Source organism: Saccopteryx bilineata, chromosome 3, assembly GCF_036850765.1.
Source record: "Saccopteryx bilineata isolate mSacBil1 chromosome 3, mSacBil1_pri_phased_curated, whole genome shotgun sequence".
NCBI lineage: Eukaryota > Metazoa > Chordata > Mammalia > Chiroptera > Emballonuridae > Saccopteryx > Saccopteryx bilineata.
This window is the reverse complement of record NC_089492.1, coordinates 100,690,131-100,710,144: the sequence shown is the minus strand read 5'-3', so window position 1 is coordinate 100,710,144 and position 20,014 is coordinate 100,690,131. Positions and strand designations below refer to the sequence as shown.

General features: G+C 37.2%; 1 protein-coding gene across 4 annotated transcripts in view; it reads right to left on the bottom strand.

Moving 5' to 3' along the window:
• The window catches only part of PPM1B (protein phosphatase, Mg2+/Mn2+ dependent 1B), a 70,642-nt gene that overhangs the window by 27,664 nt on the left and 22,964 nt on the right, over positions 1-20,014 (bottom strand). For all 4 annotated transcript variants that reach the window (XM_066267028.1, XM_066267031.1, XM_066267032.1 and 1 more), the window contains exons 2-3: positions 6,008-6,867; positions 1,578-1,695 (exon numbers count right to left, since the gene is read on the bottom strand). In XM_066267028.1, coding sequence (XP_066123125.1) covers positions 1,578-1,695; positions 6,008-6,853 — 964 coding nt within the window. In that variant the 5' untranslated portion in view covers positions 6,854-6,867. The remainder of the gene's footprint in view (positions 1-1,577; positions 1,696-6,007; positions 6,868-20,014) is intronic.

Genomic DNA, 20,014 nt, shown 5'->3' with positions numbered 1-20,014 from the left:
AAAAAAGAAACCTGCCCCACCTAATAGCCAAAAGAATGTAGTTTTCCTATGGGAATTACACATTTGAAAACCTTCACCAATTACTACAACTACCATATACAAAATATGATTCAAAATAGGTCAAATCCAATCAGCCTATCACATCATAATCATTATCATTCAAATGTATTTACTATTTTTAAAAAAGTCAAGTCATAAAAGTGTTGAGAAAATACAGGTCAATATGTAACCCTGAATTGAGGAAAAAAATTTGTAAGAATGACATCAAGGCAAAAAAAAAAATAAGGTTGATATAACTTCATAAAAGACAATTTTTTGTATCTAAAAAACAGCACATATAAAATCAAAATGAAATATTAAGTTGGGGATCCTGTCATAATCTCTAATATTATCAGAGTAACCACTAATTAATTTTTTAAAAGAATGTAATACTAATAAGGAAAAGCAGGAATGATTCAGAACAGAAAATGCTGATTAATCCAAAAGGCAAGAAAGGAGAAAACAGAAATAGATGTAACATACAGAAACAAATAAGATGGCGGATTTAAACACTATCAGCAATTGTATTAAAGGTAAAGCTTCTCCCCTTCCTCATTCCTACATAATAATGAATTTTTAGCTCAAAAAACTTCAGGTAAGGCCAAGCAAGGTATGTCTTTCATTTTTTCTTTTTTTCGCAAGACAGATGGAGATCAACAGACAGAAAGGAAAGGGATGAGAAGCATCACTTGTAGTTTCATTGCTTTAGTTGTTCATTGATTGCTTCTCATACGTTCTTTTGGGCGGGGGGTGCTCAAGCCAGGACAGCGACCTTGGTATCATGTTGACGATCTGGCACTCAAGCCAGAGGCCCTGTGCTCTCAGGTTTTCGAACCGGGGACCTCAGCATCCCAAGTCAACGCCCTATCCGCTGTGCCACCACTGGTCAGGTAAGCAAGGTGAGTCTTAAAGGGGGTACAGAGGACAGTGGTGAAAGCAGCAGGGTCCAACATGGGCTATCCAAGCCTGAGCACAGAGTAGGCAAAGCCTAGCACTGGTGGGGATGTGACCTAGAATGGGGTTCAAAGCCTATGTATGTGGATGGAGTAAGGAAGGGATCTATACAAAGGTTAGCTGTGACAGAAGATTTGATTCATAGAAGCAGCCAGGTTTCTCACTGTAGAAGAGAATTAGAAATATGAAGAAAGAAAACTAGAATGAACTCTGCAATTCATCACTCTTATCAGCATGATAAAAATATATGGTAATGAATTCCTATAATTAACTTGGTAGAGAAGAATTAGTGGAATTGGAGCACTTGGTGCTCATAACTTGAAGCAAATTTTACTGGATTCTTTACTTACCACTAACAATGTAATCAGAGAAAGAAAAATAAAATGAAAGCTTTAAGAAACTATTTTCGGATTATATTTCTCCTTGGTGGTATAACAGACATATTTGTTTTCTCTGTGCCAATAAATCTCCACACACTGGTCCAAGATTAAAAGAACTATTTGATAAACCAGGAAGAATACTTTTCCCTTCTTTCTAAATTAAAGTAAAATAGATAGATAAATAAATAAATGCATCTTTCCTACCTTCAACCCGTGATTCCAAGTACTTATCCAACTCTGAATCTTTTCTGACTGCTTCAGCTGAGACCTTGGGGGCATTTGAAAAGCAAACTAGTACAATACTCATGTTATCTCGACTTCCCTGTATATGCGGGGGAAAAAAAGAAAGAAAAAATATTTTATTATTATAGCCTACTACCCACTTCAAAACAGTTAATTACATTAATCAATTACAGTTCATTTAATCACCCAGAATGCACACATTCAACATATTCATTTTCATTCCAAACACCAATTTAAACCCCCTTCTCCCGACTTCTATTCACTACTCTAAAAGAATCAAGCCAATGTAGGCAGTAGGCTACTTTGGTAGTGGGGTTGGCCAACTCAAGAAAGCCAAGGTCACACCCATTCTAGTCTATTCAGTCAGTACAACAAGAATTTAGGCAGGCAATTTGGTTTAGACTTGCCAACTTTTTGGGACCCACATGACACAGCCAAAAAGACAAGCAGGCCTTAAAAAACTTCTGCCACCACCTCCTAAAAATCAATGGAGCAAAGTTTTAAAGGCAGGAGAGGTCAGGTATTAGAGAGACTTCAAAAAGTGTAAATTCCCTCTATAGACTCTCATGATTTAGTAGTACAAAGAACCATCCTAAGCATATTACCAGATTCTCAATATCAGGGGGTGAAGCAGTCAAGATTTCCAAATTGGCCCAAACTACTTTCATTCCTTAATGAAACCCATCAAAACTTTCATAATGATTAATACTAGAAATACTGAATTGGCTGTATTAATACACACATACTATGGTTTCAAATAGCAAAAAATAAAAAAGCAGTCAATACGTTCTTTCACAAGAATCAGGATTTACTGTAGAAGTTGAGATAAGGCAAAAACTTTATACAATAGATATTCAAGTTCAAGATTCACTTGAATACTAATGATTTTTAAAGCAATTTTATGAATACACAATATATAATTATTTTTAGAAATCCTACTTTCTTCTAACCATTTTCTATTTTGGTAACAAAAACATGAGCATTGCTTAGCTGCCATTCCTTATCCATCCATCCATCCATCCATCCATATATAAGTTATACATCCCATCAATTGTAAAATAACTGATAGTTTCAAGAAGTTTAAATGTTGTAAGATATTTAAATGAAATAATTTACATGTATGATTTCAATGCTCCTCCTATAAAGACAAATTTCTGCTAAACACAAAGTAGAAATGTATTTCAGTAATTTGTATATAGCAACTGAAAAAGATTCTTCCCTTTTTGGTTTTATGCAAATCATAAAACATAATCATAATTTTCCAACTTGCATAGTCAAGTTAATTTTCCAACTGATAGGAATGTGTGCATTCATTCTACATTTATAGCTTCATATTGTAAAATGGCAATGTTGAGAAATGATTATTAAAAACAATAATAAGGCTACCTACCTTTAATGGTTGTGAAAATTAAGTGAGTTTTAAAAGTGTAAAGTGCTTAGAACAGCATTTGGCTCATGGAAAGCAATAATTTATTGATACAATTGTGATTACAATGATTATCACAATCTCCCAAGATGTCATGAATTAACATAAAAATGCTTGTAAACTATTAGGGTATGACAAGTGTTAGAAAATATTAACATTTCATTTAAATCTATTATCAGGGAAACAGCTACTTAAAAACTGGATTACTACTAAGCAACTAACAACCACTTGGCAATTGCTAAGTGCTTTCCATGGATTTTAAAATTTGTATTCAATCTTTCAAACTAAATTTGAAGCAATCATTCTATATTATTTTATAATATTGCTAAGCCTTGGTTTTACAATACAAATAAGTGGAGTGACAAAATTACGTAGTTAGAAAAATAGAAATGGATAAGAGGTTTACTTAACTCCACATATAAAAACAGTGTGGTTCACAAATCTGTTCTGTTTCAGCACAAAAGAACTAACGAAGTTTCTCAAAACTGATTTCAATTTGAATGCAGCTTCATTCAAAGGAACTATGATGGTCAACTTCCCACTAAATTTGAGTCATGCATTCCAACCTCTTGTCCCTATTACTATCATTTCTGATTTCTGATATTCTAGAACTCTGCCTAGAATCTTTTAACACTACCAACAGGCATATGCAATCACTTTAAACTAAAAACTATCATGTGAAATATGTCCCCAGAATCATTTAAATCCCATATTCTGAAGGACAGGGTTAAAATTCCTGAAAGTCAATTTCCTTTCAATGGAAAAGAGAGTACAGTTGGTTTATCCACAATACAAACTTCTTCCTTTCAAAGTACAGATCTCACAGATTCTTGGTTATTCTCTCAAAACTACATGTCATTCATTCAACGCTGTGCAAACATGAAAAATGATTTAGATAAATACTTATGAAAACCTCAATATATTGTTGAATAAAAAAGTATATTGTTATAAAATAACAAGTATAATGAGCTCATTTTTATAAAAATATACACTCACAGGCAGGAAAGATACACAACAATACAAGTAGCCAACTTAGGTGGGTAGCAAAATTTTGTTTTTCTTTATATATTCTGTATCATCTGGATTTTTTTTCTAAGTAAAAAGCATATACTCTTTTTACAATCAAGGAAAATGCTGTTTCCATTTGTTAGGCAAAAACATGCTTGCTTTTGTCTCAAAAATTACATGTCAGAGCCTCTCCATTTCAAGTCCAAGAAGAAAGACATTTTTAGAGCTACTTACTATTTGATCACTGACAACTATCAATAAACACTCTACACTTAACTTATCCAGAAAAATTAAAATGCTACCATGTGCTTAAAAAAATAAAATCAGAAGAGCTAGAGGTACCATCATTAAAATCCTTTCAGAAAAAAGCTCCAACTAGAAATAACAGCAGGTAAACTCTTCTTTTTGAAGTTGATTCTTCCCTTTCTATGGAAAAAAAGTAGATACTTTGCAAAAACCTGAGCATTTCCATAAACTTAAGAGATCCTTCTTGAGAAACCCTCTGGTTATGCCTATACCTTCTAAGCAACTATAGTGGGGAAATAGAAAGGTTCTGACCTAGACAAAATAAGTAAGTCAGTACCTTTATTTCATATAACCAAAACTTTAGGTTTATCTTGATATCTTTTTAATCAGCCATGGAACACTTGTATATTCCAGACACTGACTAGATCATCAAAATTTTAATTGACTACAATATAGAAACTGTCAAGCACCCACTTGGAATTACTTAATATTTTAAAGATGTCCAAAGGAATTATTATGTGTTTGCCTGGATTTCTTTCTTCTATTACTGTATTAAGTTAAGATTCAAAGACTTCTACAAATCTAAATCACAGAAATTCTTCACAGGATTGCATTTTCTATAAGCATTTTTTTTAAAATCAGTGATGATAAAAAATGTCTATGTATATGAAAAAAATTTGATATCTACAAATGTAAGCTATTAACCACCATGCCATACAATACTTACTTAGAGTCACTTGTAAACTCCTTTAGATTTTATTGCTAGCAAAAGTTTCTTTTACTAGACAATAAGAAACATACAGCTCATATTTTACTAGTTTTTACTTTACCTGCTAGGAGAGGCTCAATGCTAAATTACAAAATTTTACCTAGCCTAGGTTTCTGGTATATTCTGGTATACCTTCCAATATTTTATGTGGCTCTTGAGCTCTGTATATATATCTAGTACAGAAGTATACTTTATACTTATTTTAAAATATCACACTGCTTCATAATCAGGCTTAAGACAGCTACTGTCAATGTTGAGAAATTGAATTAAAAAGTCACATTCTGTATAGATACTCTGTCAGAGCAACAAGCCATACAGTACTTAAATGACAACAAATACAACAGAAACTTGTAATTTAATTTTCAAATTAGAAGGTTGAGGCAAACAAGAATGGCAAAAAAAAAAAAAAAAAAAAGGTTTCACTTCTAGTGAAGAAAATACACAGGTCTTCCCTAATAAAATAAATGTTAAGTTTTTAAATTTTAAGTTTGTGCCCTGGCTGGTTGGCTCAGTGGATAAAATGCTGGTCCAGCATATGGATGTCCTGGTTTAATTCCCGGTCAGGGCACACAGGGGAAGTGACCATCTGCTCCACCACCCCTCCCCGCCCCACACACACTGTCTTCTCCTGAAGCCATGGCTAGATTGGTTTGTGCAAGATGGCCATGGGCACTGAGGATGGCTCTGTGGTTCTGCCTCAGAAGCTAAAATAAATAATTAAAAAAAAAAAAAAAAAAAAGGCTTGTTTGCTGAGCAACGGAGCAATGGCCTAAGATGGGCAGAGCATGGGGCATGCCAGATGGATCCCAGTCAGGGCACAAGTGGGAATCTGTCTCTCTGCCTCCCCTCCTCTCACTAAAAACAAAAAAATCAAGTTTACTTACTTACCTTGTCTTTCCAAAATAATAGAGTATTTTAATTATAATAAAAAGACTTACGTACCTTATGTAAACAAGTGTCCACTACCCAATTGCACACATTTTCCAGGTCATCAGATACCTCAAGCCTAGATTTAACATATTCACAGAGCTCCTCATTACTCATTACATCCCAGATCCCATCACAAGCCAAGATGATGAATTCATCCTCTTGCGCTCTTAAAAGTTCATAAACCTCAGGCTCTGGAGAAACTAGTTGTTCCGTTGGGCCCTTGCCATCAACACACTTGTAATCATAGTCCCCCAGAGCACGAGACACTGCTAATGAACCATTAACACGCTGTATCATTACGCTGCCTCCTGCATTTTGGATTCGCTCCTTCTCCCTTGGATTGCAAGGTTTGTGATCCTGGGTGGAAAAGCAGACTTGTCCATTCCTATACAGAACAGCACGTGAATCACCACAGTTGATAAAGTAGACATGCTTAGGTGAAATCATAACTCCAACTGCAGTGGAGCCACTCCTGTCCATTCCATTTCTGAGGTCTGAAAAGTTACGCATGTATTCATCAATTTTCAAAAAGCCAGTTCTGATACCATTCTTGACATTTTCCACTGAAGGCTCAAGAGCAGATCCTGATTTTCCAGCTGCCCTAAAGTCTTCATTATTAGTGATGTGTTCTAATAAATGTGTTGAGCAGTAATTTGCCACTCGGGATCCAGCATGACCATCATAAACTGCAAAAAATGACCAGTCTTCCAAGCCGTGAGGAATACCTACAACAGCTGTGTGTGCATCTTCCATTTCCACTCTCCATCCTTGCATGCTGCTCAGGCCATAACGTAAACCATTCCCAGCACCATGAGCATTATGTTTCTCAGTTTTGGGTTTATCCAAAAATGCACCCATGTTTAGTAATGAATCTGAAAGAATAAAAAAAGTTATAGGTGTTTTATGTTTACATTTGTTAGAGTTCACCTCTAACATCCTGTTCATTCTCTAGTAACTCCTATCCAAGTGTATTTTTCAGTATTATCTGAATTTACTAGAACAGAGAAAAAAAAGAAAATGTCCCTGAATATCATTTTCCTAGAACAATGGTTTCTCTATCCTTGCACATTACAATCATCAAACCAATTAAATCGGAATCTCTAGGGGTGGATCCCAGAAAGCAATATTTTTTTAAAGCCTCACTGGTACTTCATATGTGCAGCAGGTTGAGAACCACTATTCTAAAAGGAAAACCAAAAAGCAAAACCCAGTTAATTCTTTTTATTTAAATCCAACTTATAACTTTAGGATTCAATATATAAAACTGAATTCAGAACGGTCCAACATTAATAAAAAGTATGGCAATATATTAATGTATATCAAATTAAAAAATTTACTTGGATGGACTGAAATCCATTATTTGGAATCTGTTAAAAACAAATATAACTTTTATGATGTACTAAAGAACGTACTTACATTGCAGAGTTTTATAATCCATGAAGTAGTCTTAGGACCAGCTCAGTGCTGGCTGATAAAGACTTAAAACCCATAGATAGAACTAACTGTAAAGCACTACTTGCATCACTCCCCCTCCCCCAAGTTTATTATTTTAGAATAAAGCTTTTCCGATTTCATATGGCTTGAAGTACAGCAGTGGTTCTCCAAACCACTACATTCATGCCCTGGTATGTTTCCCACATATAATCCTGGTCTAACACTGGCTAGGTGTGTGACCCCAAGTAAGTTTCTTAGTCAATTATACCTCAAATTCCTCCCCTGTCATGTGGGAATAACAATAGCACCTTCACTTCACAGAGCTGCAGAAAAGAATGAGTTAACATATAGTCCTTGGAATAGTACTTGAAACAGTAATAAGCAACATTAAATGTTAGCTGTTATTATTTACTCAAAATGCACATTCCATAGTCCCATCCCCATATCCAAAGTCTTTTTCCCAGTAGATCTCAAATGGAACCTTCAAAAAAGTATTCTGGAGACTGAAAAATCATATTTTGAGAGAATCTAGTCTAGATTAATTTACTTACATTTGGATTAGGTATCTCTGTGAGGTACCTTTTCCAGTTATCATTATTACCTAACTTTACAATTATACTGTATATCCCTATTTGCAAAGCCCCGATAACTACCCTATATGCAGAATATTTACAAATTAAAGAAATTTTAAGCCTATTCAGGTGGTGGCACAATGGATAGAGCATCAGCCTGGGATGCTGAGGACCCAGGTTTGAAACGCTGAGGTCGCTGGCTCGAGTGTGGGCTCACCAGCTTGAGCACGAGGTTGCTGGTTCAGCTGGAGCCCCCCTATCCCCGTCAAGGCACAAACGAGAAAGTAATTAATGAAGAACTAAGGAGCTGCAATGAAGAACTGATGCTTCTCATCTCTCCCTGTATGTCTGTTCCTATCTGTCCCTCTCTCTGTCACACACACAGAGAAAGAAGGGGGGGGGGGGGAAACTAGGCTGAAAAGAAAAGGGAGGAAGCAAGCTTGCAAACAAACTCCTTTCAAATAGTTAAGATTTTGACTCCATAAAATAACAGGATGTTGTTAAAAGAAAAAATAGAACATTCAGAGATACAAAAGAGGTCCTGTAAAGTAAAAACATAATAATAGAAGAGAAAACTGGGAAGATAAAAGTTGTAGGAAACTCCTAGAAATTAGAGCATAAGACAGAGATGGTGAAACAGAATAGAGGATCAGTCCAAGAGTTCTAAGAGCCAAGAAACAGATAGGAGAACACAGAAAATTAAAAAGAAATTGTTTTTTAAAAATACAAGAATATTTCAAACAAAATGGCATAAATTTCAGGATTGAAATGGCCTAGCCTGTGCCAAGCAAGATGATAAGAATAGACATTTATAAAGGCACACTATCAAAAATTTCAGAACACTGGAGATAAGGATAAGAGCCTGTAGGCTTTCAGAGAAAGAAAAGTTTTCATACAAAACACGAGAGAATGACAGCTGAGGGAAAATTTTGGGTTGAATTAATGATTAGTACATCAAACACTAAACAAAACTTTAACTCCAAGGAAAAAAAGAAACTGTACAGGAAACAAACAAAAAAAAAATCAAGAAGCACATGAATTAAGAAATTTGAAGATAAATTCCACCAGAAGGAGGAATGAAACAGTTCGAAATAGATGGTTTGGTGAATCTTCTCCAAGAAGAGGAACTTGTAGAACTATTTTGTTATTTACCATGCTCATGTTCATTTTAATTTAAAAAACTACATTAAAGAAGCCTAAAGTAAAACAATAGCAAACTACATAAGATTTAAGAAACTGCATTTCAGCCTGACCAGGCGGTGGCGCAATGGATAGAGCGTCGGACTAGGATGCATATGACCCAGGTTCGAGACCCCGAGGTTGCCAGCTTGAGCGCGGGCTCATCAGGCTTGAGCAAAGCTCACCAGCTTGGACCAAAGGTCTCTGGCTAGAGCAAGGGGTTACTCGGTCTCTGTACCCCCCCGCCCCCATCAAGGCACATATGAGAAAGCAATCAACGAACAACTAAGGTGTTGCAACAATAAACTAATGATTGATGCTTCTCATCTCTCTCCGTTCCTGTCTGTCTGTCTCTCTTTCTCTCTCTCTGGAAAAAAACAAACAAAACAAAACCCTGCATTTCATATAAGCTAATTTCCCTAATATATAAAAAGATCTTAGAAATCAGTAAGAAAATTACCAAGATAATAGAAAAATGGACCAAAACACCCCCCACAAATGGATTTTAAACTGTGACCAACCTCACATTTCTAAGAGAAATGAAAATTAGACCACACATATCAGACTGGCCAAGATCAAAGGTCTGGTAATCATTTTCTACACGACAGTATGGAGAAACATATTACTTATACCAATATTGTGGTACAATCTGAGTGGAAGGAAATTTAATGAAATCTATATCCAAAAATTGAATTGCACAGATTGTTCAACCAAATTCTAAGAATTTATCTACAGGTTTACTCTTATATATATACAAAATCATTATTCACTGAAGCACTGTTATAAAAAGTAAAATACATAAAATCATCTTATTACTCATTTGAGAACTGATTAATAGGATAAATCAAAATACATAATGATAGAATATGAAAAAACATAATACCCTACAATGTTTTTTAAAAACAGTATCTATGCCCTGGCCAGATAGCTCGGTTGGTTAGAGCATCATCCAAAGTGCAGAGGCTGCCAGTCAGATTCAGAGTTAGGGCACATATGGGAATGGATTGATGTTCCTGTCTCTCATCCCACTTCCTCTCTCGCTAAAATCAATAAATTAAAACAATATTTTTTAAGCAATATATATGTGTGTGTGCGCGCGCTCAAGCATGTACATAGATACACATATTCATTTTCTAGAAGCATACACAGAACTGGAAACTCTGGGGAAAAGATATCAAGATGTTAAATGACAGTAATAAAAGAAATGTTCTCCATTGTATATCACATTGTATCTTTTCCATTTAAACATGCAGCTGTAATAAAGATCACTTAAATTTAATACCATTTAATGAATGTTATTTCAAGTAGAAAAATTCCTTTAAAATGAGCCCTTTTTTAGCAATCAAAAGCTATAATCAATAAAAATGTAAAATAAATATTAATATATTGATACCCAAAGATTTTTTCTCTGTAACCAAATTAAAAAATCACCTACATTAACATAGTAAACCATTAAGACCCAGCATTTTTTAGTTTGTCATTTCCTTGAAAAAGTTCTAGAAACTTCTTTAAAGAATTGCTATAAAATTGAAGTTCACAGCAATTTAAAAATACTGGCTCTGTCAATAATCATTGCAGTAGGGTAGGTAGTAGGTACATGAGGGCTCAATATATACTACTATTATATTATTTTAACCTTTATGTATACCTAAATTCTCAATAACCAGAGTTAAAAAAAAAAACCTCTATAATTTTGTCTCTCCAGGTTCTGCCAAAACTAGGCACACTTCTACCTGAGCAACTGTACTTGGATACTTTTAATGGCAGTGCAATTTAAATGTGTTTTTTTTAATTGATTTTATAGAGAGAAAGGGAGAGAGCAGGAGAGAGACAAAAATATCGATCTGTTCCTGTATGTGCCCTGACCAGGGATCAAACTGGCAACGTCTGCACTTCTGGACGATGCTCTAAGCCACCGAACTATCCAGCCAGGGCAGCAATGCAATTTAAATTGCAGGACATACAGAGAATAAACTGCCTAAACAGTTTCCTTTACTATTGGTGCTTTTACCAGCCCTACAGTCAAAGGTAAGCTTTAGCTGCAGGAATCCATCTCAAGAGCACAAAGAAAAAGACTGCCGAAGTTTGGTCAGAAACTAAGCCCCTTCAGGGACAACCAAGTGACTAATCTGAGAGAGCAAATGGTTCTCTCACCTCTTATTATTTCAATTAATTTTGGCTCCAGGGGATCACTGTAACAGTAATCAAAATATGCTTTTATTGTGTTTGAGGCACTGAGAAATAAGCAAATAATTCCACAATGCTGATTCTGTGGCAGGCTATTTAAATACTTCACAAATATTAACTCTTTTAAATTCTAGGCTTTAGAAAAACAAAATTCTCAAAGCAACCTTAAGCCAACATCTTTATGGACAAAGCAAATCATAAAATTTCAACAAAGGACATTCAGATACTGCAAAATTCCTCCTTTCCTTCCTACAGTTGGCATACTTTTTTGGAGGGGCCACATAGACATTGGCAAAACTTGCTTAAAGAGAGCACGATCTGTCAATCCCATCCACTTCCTATCAAAAGGGTGAGGTGGTGTCAGGGATGATTTAGACTCATGGACATTTTTTCCCAAGGGTTTCTGTTCTTTTGACTAAAAAATAATATAAAGAGGCCCTGGCCGGTTGGCTCAGTGGTAGAGCATCGGTCTGGCATGCAGGAGTCCTGGGTTCGATTCCTGGCCAGGGCACACAGGAGAAGCGCCCACCTGCTTCTCCACCCCTCCCCCTCTCCCTCCTCTCTGTCCCTCTCTTCCCCTCCCGCAGCCAAGGCTCCATTGGAGCAAAGTTGGCCAGGGCGCTGAGGATGGCTCTGTGGCCTCTGCCTCAGGCGCTAGAATGGCTCTGGTTGCAATAGAGCAACACCCCAGATGGGTAGAGCATCGCCCCCTAGTGGGCATGCCGGGTGGATCCTGGTCAGGCACATGTGGGAGTCTATCTGACTGCCTCCCTGTTTCCAACTTCAGAAAAATACAAAAAATTAAAAAATATATATATATATAAACACCAATAATAATGCTTAGTGGTTTTTTTGTAAGCTCTGTATGCCAGATTTATACTAAGAAATTGGTGTGCACTATATCATTTACATCAAATAGCAATTTAGTAAAGTTAGTACTACTGATTTTCTTTTTTTTTTTAATGAGAGAGACAGACAGACAGACAGGAAGGGAGAGAAATTAGAAATAGCGACCTTTGGGCTCAAGCCAGCGACCATGGGGTTGTATCTATGACCCCACACTCAAGCTGAATGAGCCTGTGCTCAAGCTGGTGATGTTGAAGTTTCGAACCTGGGTCCTCAGCATCCCAGGCTGATGCTCTATCCATTGCACCACAACCTGGTCAGGCCATGTCTGTAAATTAAAATATATTTATTTTCTCTGTGAGAGTTAGAAACTCTGTTCTTGAATCTGAACTGGCCTAGTGACTTGGCTTGTAACTAACAGACTGCAGTACTGGTGACATTCAGAAAAGGCCAGGTATGTCTGACTGGTTTCCCTGGGACAATCCTTCTAAGGAAGCCAGGTGCCATGTAAGAAGTCTGACTATGCTGAGGTAGGTACACTGGAGAGAAGAACACATGCAGGCACTCGTCAGCTGAATAAAGTCCTACCTGAAATCTAGGAAACAGCTACCATCTACTGCCAATCAATTAAGTTTTCAGGTGAATATTTCCCCAGCTAAAATCTGAGGGATGCCAAGTGAGAAACTGCCCAGTTTAGCCCTTAAAAAGAGGATCTGGTTATTATTAACTAAAGCCCACTCTTATTCAGATTTCATTATTTTTTACCTAATGTCTTTTTTTCTCTTCCAGGATCCTGTTTAGATACTACATTACATGAAATTATTATGTCTCTTTAGGCCCCTTATGGATGTGGGAGTTGCCCAAACTTCCTTGCTTTTTAGGACCTTGATTTTTAAGGAGTACTGGTCAGGTATTTTATGCATTCTTTGGTTGATTCTTTTATGTGTGTGCCCTAACTATGGATTGAACCCACAACTTTGGCTCAACCTTGGCATATGGCAACAATGCTCTAACTAACTGAGCCACCCAGCCAATGCCTGGTCAGATATAACTGTCTCTACTGGGATATGTCGAATGCTTTCCTTAGGATCAGACTGGCATAAGAGGTTTGGGGTAGAACACCACAGAGATGAAATGCTATTTTCATCATTTATATCAAGAGAACACACTGTGAACATGATTATGACTGTTGATGTTGACTCTGATTATGTGTTGAGATCATGTGTGTCTGGTTTCTCCACTGTGAAGTTACTCCCCCCTCCCTTTTCTTTTTCCCTATTTGTACTTTTTGGAAAGGAAGTCTCTAGGCGCAATCTAGGGGTAGGAAGTTATGGTCCATCTATTTGAGTGTGGAGTATCTACATAAATTATTTGGAATTTTTATGTGTCTGTTTTCACCCATTTATTCAGTCATTTATTTTAATTCATGTGAATTCATGGATATTTGATTTACACTTTGGTTTATAGTTCAATACTATTTTATTTTGTTGCTTTATTTATTATGTTGTTGTTTTTGATCTAACATAGGCCGAGTCACAAATTAGTTTTGTTCCTTTTTAGTTTGTTCTTCTTTTCTTACATGTAATTTATAGTTACGTATTTTGGCATTGTGTTATTTGGTTTATCACTGCTCTTAAATTTTATTTATGGTTATATTCCTAATCTTTTTGTTTTTTAATTTTTTTTACAGAGACAGAGAGAGAGAGTCAGAGTGACAGATAAACAGGAATAGACAGGCAGGAATGGAGAGATGAGAAGCATCAATCATTAGTTTTTCGTTGTGCATTGTGACACCTTAGTTGTTCATTGATTGCTTTCTCATATGTGCCTTGACCATGGGCCTTCAGCAGACTGAGTAACCCCTTGCTTGAGCCAGCGACCTTGGGTCCAAGCTGGTGAATTTTTGCTCAAACCAGATGAGCCCATGCTCAAACTGGCGACCTCGGGGTCTTGAACCTGGGTCTTCCACATCCCAGTCCAATGCTTTATCCACTGCGCCACCGCCTGGTCAGGCATTCCTAATCTTTTAAATGGATTTTTTCCCCCTGAATATGATCTAAATTACTATTATTTGCCATGATTTCTATTTTATTGCATTGGTTGCCCTTATCTTTTTATCTTTTATTTTAAACATTTTTGGGTCTCTTAATTGTGGGTGAGGTTTTAAAATATAGCTTGTAGGCCCTGGCCAGTTGGCTCAGTGGTAGAGCATCGGCCTGGCGTGCAGGAGTCCCAGGTTTGATTCCCGGCCAGGGCACACAGGAGAAGCGCCCATCTACTTCTCCACCCCTTCCCTTCTCCTTCCTCTCTGTCTCTCTCTTCCCCTCCTGCAGCCAGGGCTCCATTGGAGCAGGGTTGGCCTGGGCGCTGAGGATGGCTCTGTGGCCTCTGCTTCAGGTGCTAGAATGGCTGATTGCGGCAGAGCGACGCCCCAGATGGGCAGAGCATCGCCCCCTGGTGGGCATGCGGGTGGATCCTGGTCGGGCACATGCGGGAGTCTGTCTGATTGCCTCCCCATTTCCAGCTTCAGAAAAATACAAAAAAATAAAAAAATAAAAAATAAAATAAAATATAGCATGTAGATAGGTAAGTTTTGTTTTGGAAATCCTTTTTTTTTTTAAATAGGTGAGTTTATATTTATTAACATGACTGGCTTTGTTCTGAGTTCTTTGTTTGCTTTCTCTTTTTAATGTTTGAAAACAAAATACTTGTTGGCTCAGCAGTAGAGCGTCGGCCTAGCGTGCGGAGGACCCGGGTTCGATTCCCGGCCAGGGCACATAGGAGAAGCGCCCATTTGCTTCTCCACCCCTCTGCCGCGCTTTCCTCTCTGTCTCTCTCTTCCCCTCCCACAGCCAAGGCTCCATTGGAGCAAAGATGGCCCTGGCGCTGGGCATGGCTCTGTGGCCTCTGCCTCAGGCGCTAGAATGGCTCTGGTCGCAATATGGTGACGCCCAGGATGGGCAGAGCATCGCCCCCTGGGGGGCAGAGCACCGCCCCTGGTGGGCATGCCGGGTGGATCCCGGTTGGGCGCATGCGGGAGTCTGTCTGACTGTCTCTCCCTGTTTCCAGCTTCAGAAAATTGAAAAAAAAATGAAAAAAATGAAAAAAAAAAAGAAAAAAAAAAAAAGAAAACAAAAAAAAAATGAAAAAAAAATACTTAACTCTCCTTTTGGACATGTTATTTCTTTCTATAACTTAGACATTTTATAATATCTGTATTTCTTCAATGGGCATTTTTATAATTATGTAAAAAAATGAAATGCTATCTTAATGATACCTGAAATATGTAGCAATTAGTTTACTTATAGTATTTCCTACTTTATCTCTGTCACCATCTTTTGATTTTTTAATTATCTATCTTTAGTTAAGTAACAATACAATATTTACGAACTATCTGGGTTATTTCATATAACTTTTCAGAAGTAGAATACTAGGTCAGAGTTCTAATTATTATATAACCTTGGTATTCTTAGGATACAGTGCTAAGCTATCCTAGCATGCCTGCCAAATCACAGATGGAAAGAGATTTTCCATAGCTAGTTTATAATGCTTGAAACACACTGGTTGGTATAGTGTTCTACTTAACTGAGGCTTACCTATTTAATTTTTTTAATCAACTTTTAGTTTTGAAATAATTTTAACTTGTGAAAAGATACAAGCATCTACAAAACTCCCAAATACCCCTCTAAACTAGTTTTCTTACATTATTATGGTGTATTTGTCTAATCTAAGAAACCAACATTAGTACTATTCTATTAACTAAACTCCAGACTCTATTTGAATTTCATCAGTTTTCTATTCTTTTTCTGTGCCAGGACTCAATTCAGGAACATTACATTTAATACCATTGCTTTTTGAGTCTCCAAACATTTCTTTCCTCTTTCTTTTCATTTTTTTAGTGAGAGAGACAAAGAGAGGGGCAGACAGGAAGAGCAGGAAGAGAGAGAGATGAGAAGCATCAATTCTTCATTGCGGCACCTTAGTTGTTCATTGATTGCTTTCTCATAAGCCTTGATCCGGGGGTTCCAGCAGAGCAAGTAACCCCTTGATCAAGCCAGTGACTATGGGGTCGTGTCTATGATTCCACACTCAAGCCAGTGACCTTGTGCTTAAGCTAGATAAGCCAGTGCTCAAGCTAGATGAGCCAGCACTCAAGCCGGATGAGCCCACGCTCAAGCCAGCGACCTCGGGATTTTGAACCTGGGTCCTCTGCATCCCAGGCTGACCCTCTATCCACTGTGCCATTGCGTGGTCAGGCAATATAGCTATTTTGACTTTTAAAAAGAAAGTTTTTAATGCATTAACCAAGTAAGCCTTGAGATGAGAATGTCAGTTCTAGGCTGGTCTGCTTTGATTTGAATCCTGACTTGCCACTTAAGTTGTGTTATCTGGGTATATTACATATTTCTATTTTCTCAATTGAAAAATAAGAATATTGATAGTACTGCCTGGCCAGGCGGTGGTAGTGGATAGAGCATTGACCTGGAATGCTGAGGACCCAGGTTTGAAATCCGGAAGTCGTCAGCTTGAGCACAGGCTCACCAGGCTTGAGTGCAGAATCACAGACATGATCCCATGATCGCTGGCTTGAGCCCAAATGTTCCTGGCTTGATTGAGCAAGGGGTCACTGGCTCTGCTGGAGCCCCTCAGTCAAGGCACATATGAGAAAGCAATCAGTGAACAACTAAGGTGCCGCAATGAAGAACTGATGCTTCTCATCTCTCTCCCTTCCTGTCTGTCTGTCTTTCTCTAAGAAAACAACCTTGCAGACATGTTTTAAGACTATCACACATAGGCCCTGGCCGGTTGGCTCAGTGGTAGATCATCGGCCTGGTGTGCAGGGGTCCCGGGTTTGATTCCCAGCCAGGGCACACAGGAGAAGCGCCCATCTGCTTCTCTACCCCTCCCCTTCTCCTTCCTCTCTCTCTCTTCCCCTCCTGCAGCCAAGGCTCCACTGGAGCCAAGTTGGCCTGGGCGCTGAGGATGGCTCTGTGGCCTTCTGCCTCAGGCGCTAGAATGGCTCTGGTTGCAATAGAGCAATGCCCCAGATGGGCAGAGCATCGCCCCGTGGTGGGCATGCCGGGTGGATCCCAGTCGGGTGCATGAGGGAGTCTGTCTGACTGCCTCCCTGTTTCCAACTTCAGAAAAATACAAAAACTACCACACATAGCAAAAAGATTGGAAATTTACTTTGAAGTAGCTGAAATACACAAAGGCCCTGGATTTAGAGACAGCAGATTTAGTTGAGAGCCAGGACAAGAAAGAAGCCTTACTAAAAACCAAGAGTTAAGCTATAAACTTGCATAATGAATGCTGAAGCCCTCAGTCTTCTTTCCCACTCAACTTTCAGATATTTTATAAACCTTAAGCAGGCAACACTTCTACTGCTCTCTGAGGAAATTCAGTAATACCAGAGAAACTACTTTCAGATTACTTACATACAGGAATACTCAACAAAATAGTTAAGTCCTTGTCCATTCACACAAGGCTTACAAACAAAAATGAAGAATCATCCAAAGATTTACCAGACAATGAAAAAAAACATCTAACATGAAAAGCATGTATTCAAAAGAAATAAAAAACAAGTCAGAAAGAAAAACAGTGCAGGTTGTAAAAAAAGGTTTTAGGATCAGTCCAGAGTAGAACATCCAACTATTAAGTATTTCAGAAAGAACAAGAAAAGCAAAGAGAAGAAATTTATCAAAGAAATAATTTTTAAAAGTTTCTAGCACCAAAACAAAGTGATTGAAAGTGCCTAGAAAAACTGAAGTAGAACCACAACAACAAAAAAGGTAACTGAAATTTCAAAATACTGCTAAGATAAAAACTCTGAAAATTCCCAGATGGGAAAAAAAAAGGTCACACACAGAGAATCAGGAACCAGAACACTATCAGAAAACTCAAGAGTAATATCTAGTAAAGATGCATATAATTCCTGTGGAAATGTCCGGTTATACAGAGTACACACCCTACAAAAATTCCCATCTAAACTAATTGTAAATTTTGTAATTTTACATAAATAGACAATCCCATTTTCACCAGCTAACTTTGTTTTTGAGATTTATTAATGGTGGTAAATGTGGTCATAACCCATACAAATACTGATCGACTTACGACCTATGCAACTTATGACCATTTGACTTTACGACCACAATCGCTAGCCTCGACTGCTCCGCGTCTGGCAGCGCAAGCGTTGCCCAGCTGGGCGTACGACAGTGCGTACCAGCTTCCGGCAGCACTACCATCTCCACGTGCACCATTTCAACTGTTATCCCAGACCTGGTACAGCAATTTGTGTTTTGTGTATTGGCTATTTTTCATCAAACCCCTCCCAAGATGTCTACCAAGAGGAAATTGTCTTTGCAAATATTAAAACCAGTTGTACTGGTAATGCAGTGTTTTACTTAAACCTGACGAATGTAAAAATAAGAAACAAAATGGTGTAGAGATGATACAAATGACATAAAATGAACAAAGAAAATTATGATATATAATAATAAAAGAAAATTATGATAAAATATGACTTAAAGATTTTTATATCATTTCACAGTACTGTACATATAGCCTACTCAACTTACGACCAAATCGTGTTACGACCGGTCTGTCAGAACCAATCGTGGTCGTAAGTTGAGCACTAGCCGTACTTCTATCGTCTGCAGTATCATTGTGTGCTTCTCCTTGAGGGCTATAACAGCAATCAACTTATTTTCATGCTGTAGAAAAACTGTCATTCAGTCAAAAAGCTGCAAACACTGATATAAAATTTTTGTCTCTGCACTAACTTCTCTTATTATTTAGTAGTCATTAATACCCATTTCCTTGACAAATCTTACAGTAAAATTTAGTCAAAGTGAAAAAAAGGATGAGTACTTCTTCTGTTCAATTTATGGAGTGTGAAAAAGCTATGTTAAACACATATGCAGAACAGAAACTGTTTAGCCAAAATAAATGTTACTTCTGTTTTAACAGACGCCTGGTCTAACTTACAAACAAAAAAAATCAATGCATTTAAATTTATTTGACTACTAAATTGAGAGTTCTTTAACATTACTTAAAAAAAGAAAGAATGCTTTTAAAAATAGGACCAAGTAAAGGGTAGAAAACCTTCAAAAATGCTATAAAAAAAAGACATGAAATTTAAAGTTTCAATATTTTCTCAAAACCCAATATATTTAAATTACTACCCAATAATAATCTGTACACAAATGCCCTATAGTATCTAATTCTTTGGTGAAATATTTTATAATGACCATTCATATGGATATATTAACCCATATGGTAAAAGACTTTCTAGTTTAAAACAAATTTAACAGCCATTTATCACTCATCCTTCCCAATACACCATCAAAATTTAATTGAGAAAATTTAGTTGTTTGTATAAAACAAACAACAATGAAAATTTAGGAGGGAGACGAAGGAAATAGGTGGTACACCATCAGTGAATAGAGATATCAAAATTCTTTGGAAGGTGTAAAACAGATAGAAGCATGGTGATTAACAAAACAAAATGGAAGGATACGCAGTTTAGAATATACAAGTAGCAAATCAGAAGTGGGGAGAGACTCCTAGACAAGTTCAAAATCAGCTACTAAGGACAATACAGTGATTCCTCAAAAAATTAAAACTAGAACTACCATATAATCTAGCAATTTCATTCCCAAAAGAATTGAAAGGTCTAGAAGAGATATTCATTCATTTACACCCATTTTCATGTCAGCATTATTCACAACAGCCAAAACAAGGATATTACAAAATATGAAGCATGATTTTCTAAATGAAAAAAAAGCCCTAACCCGGCGGT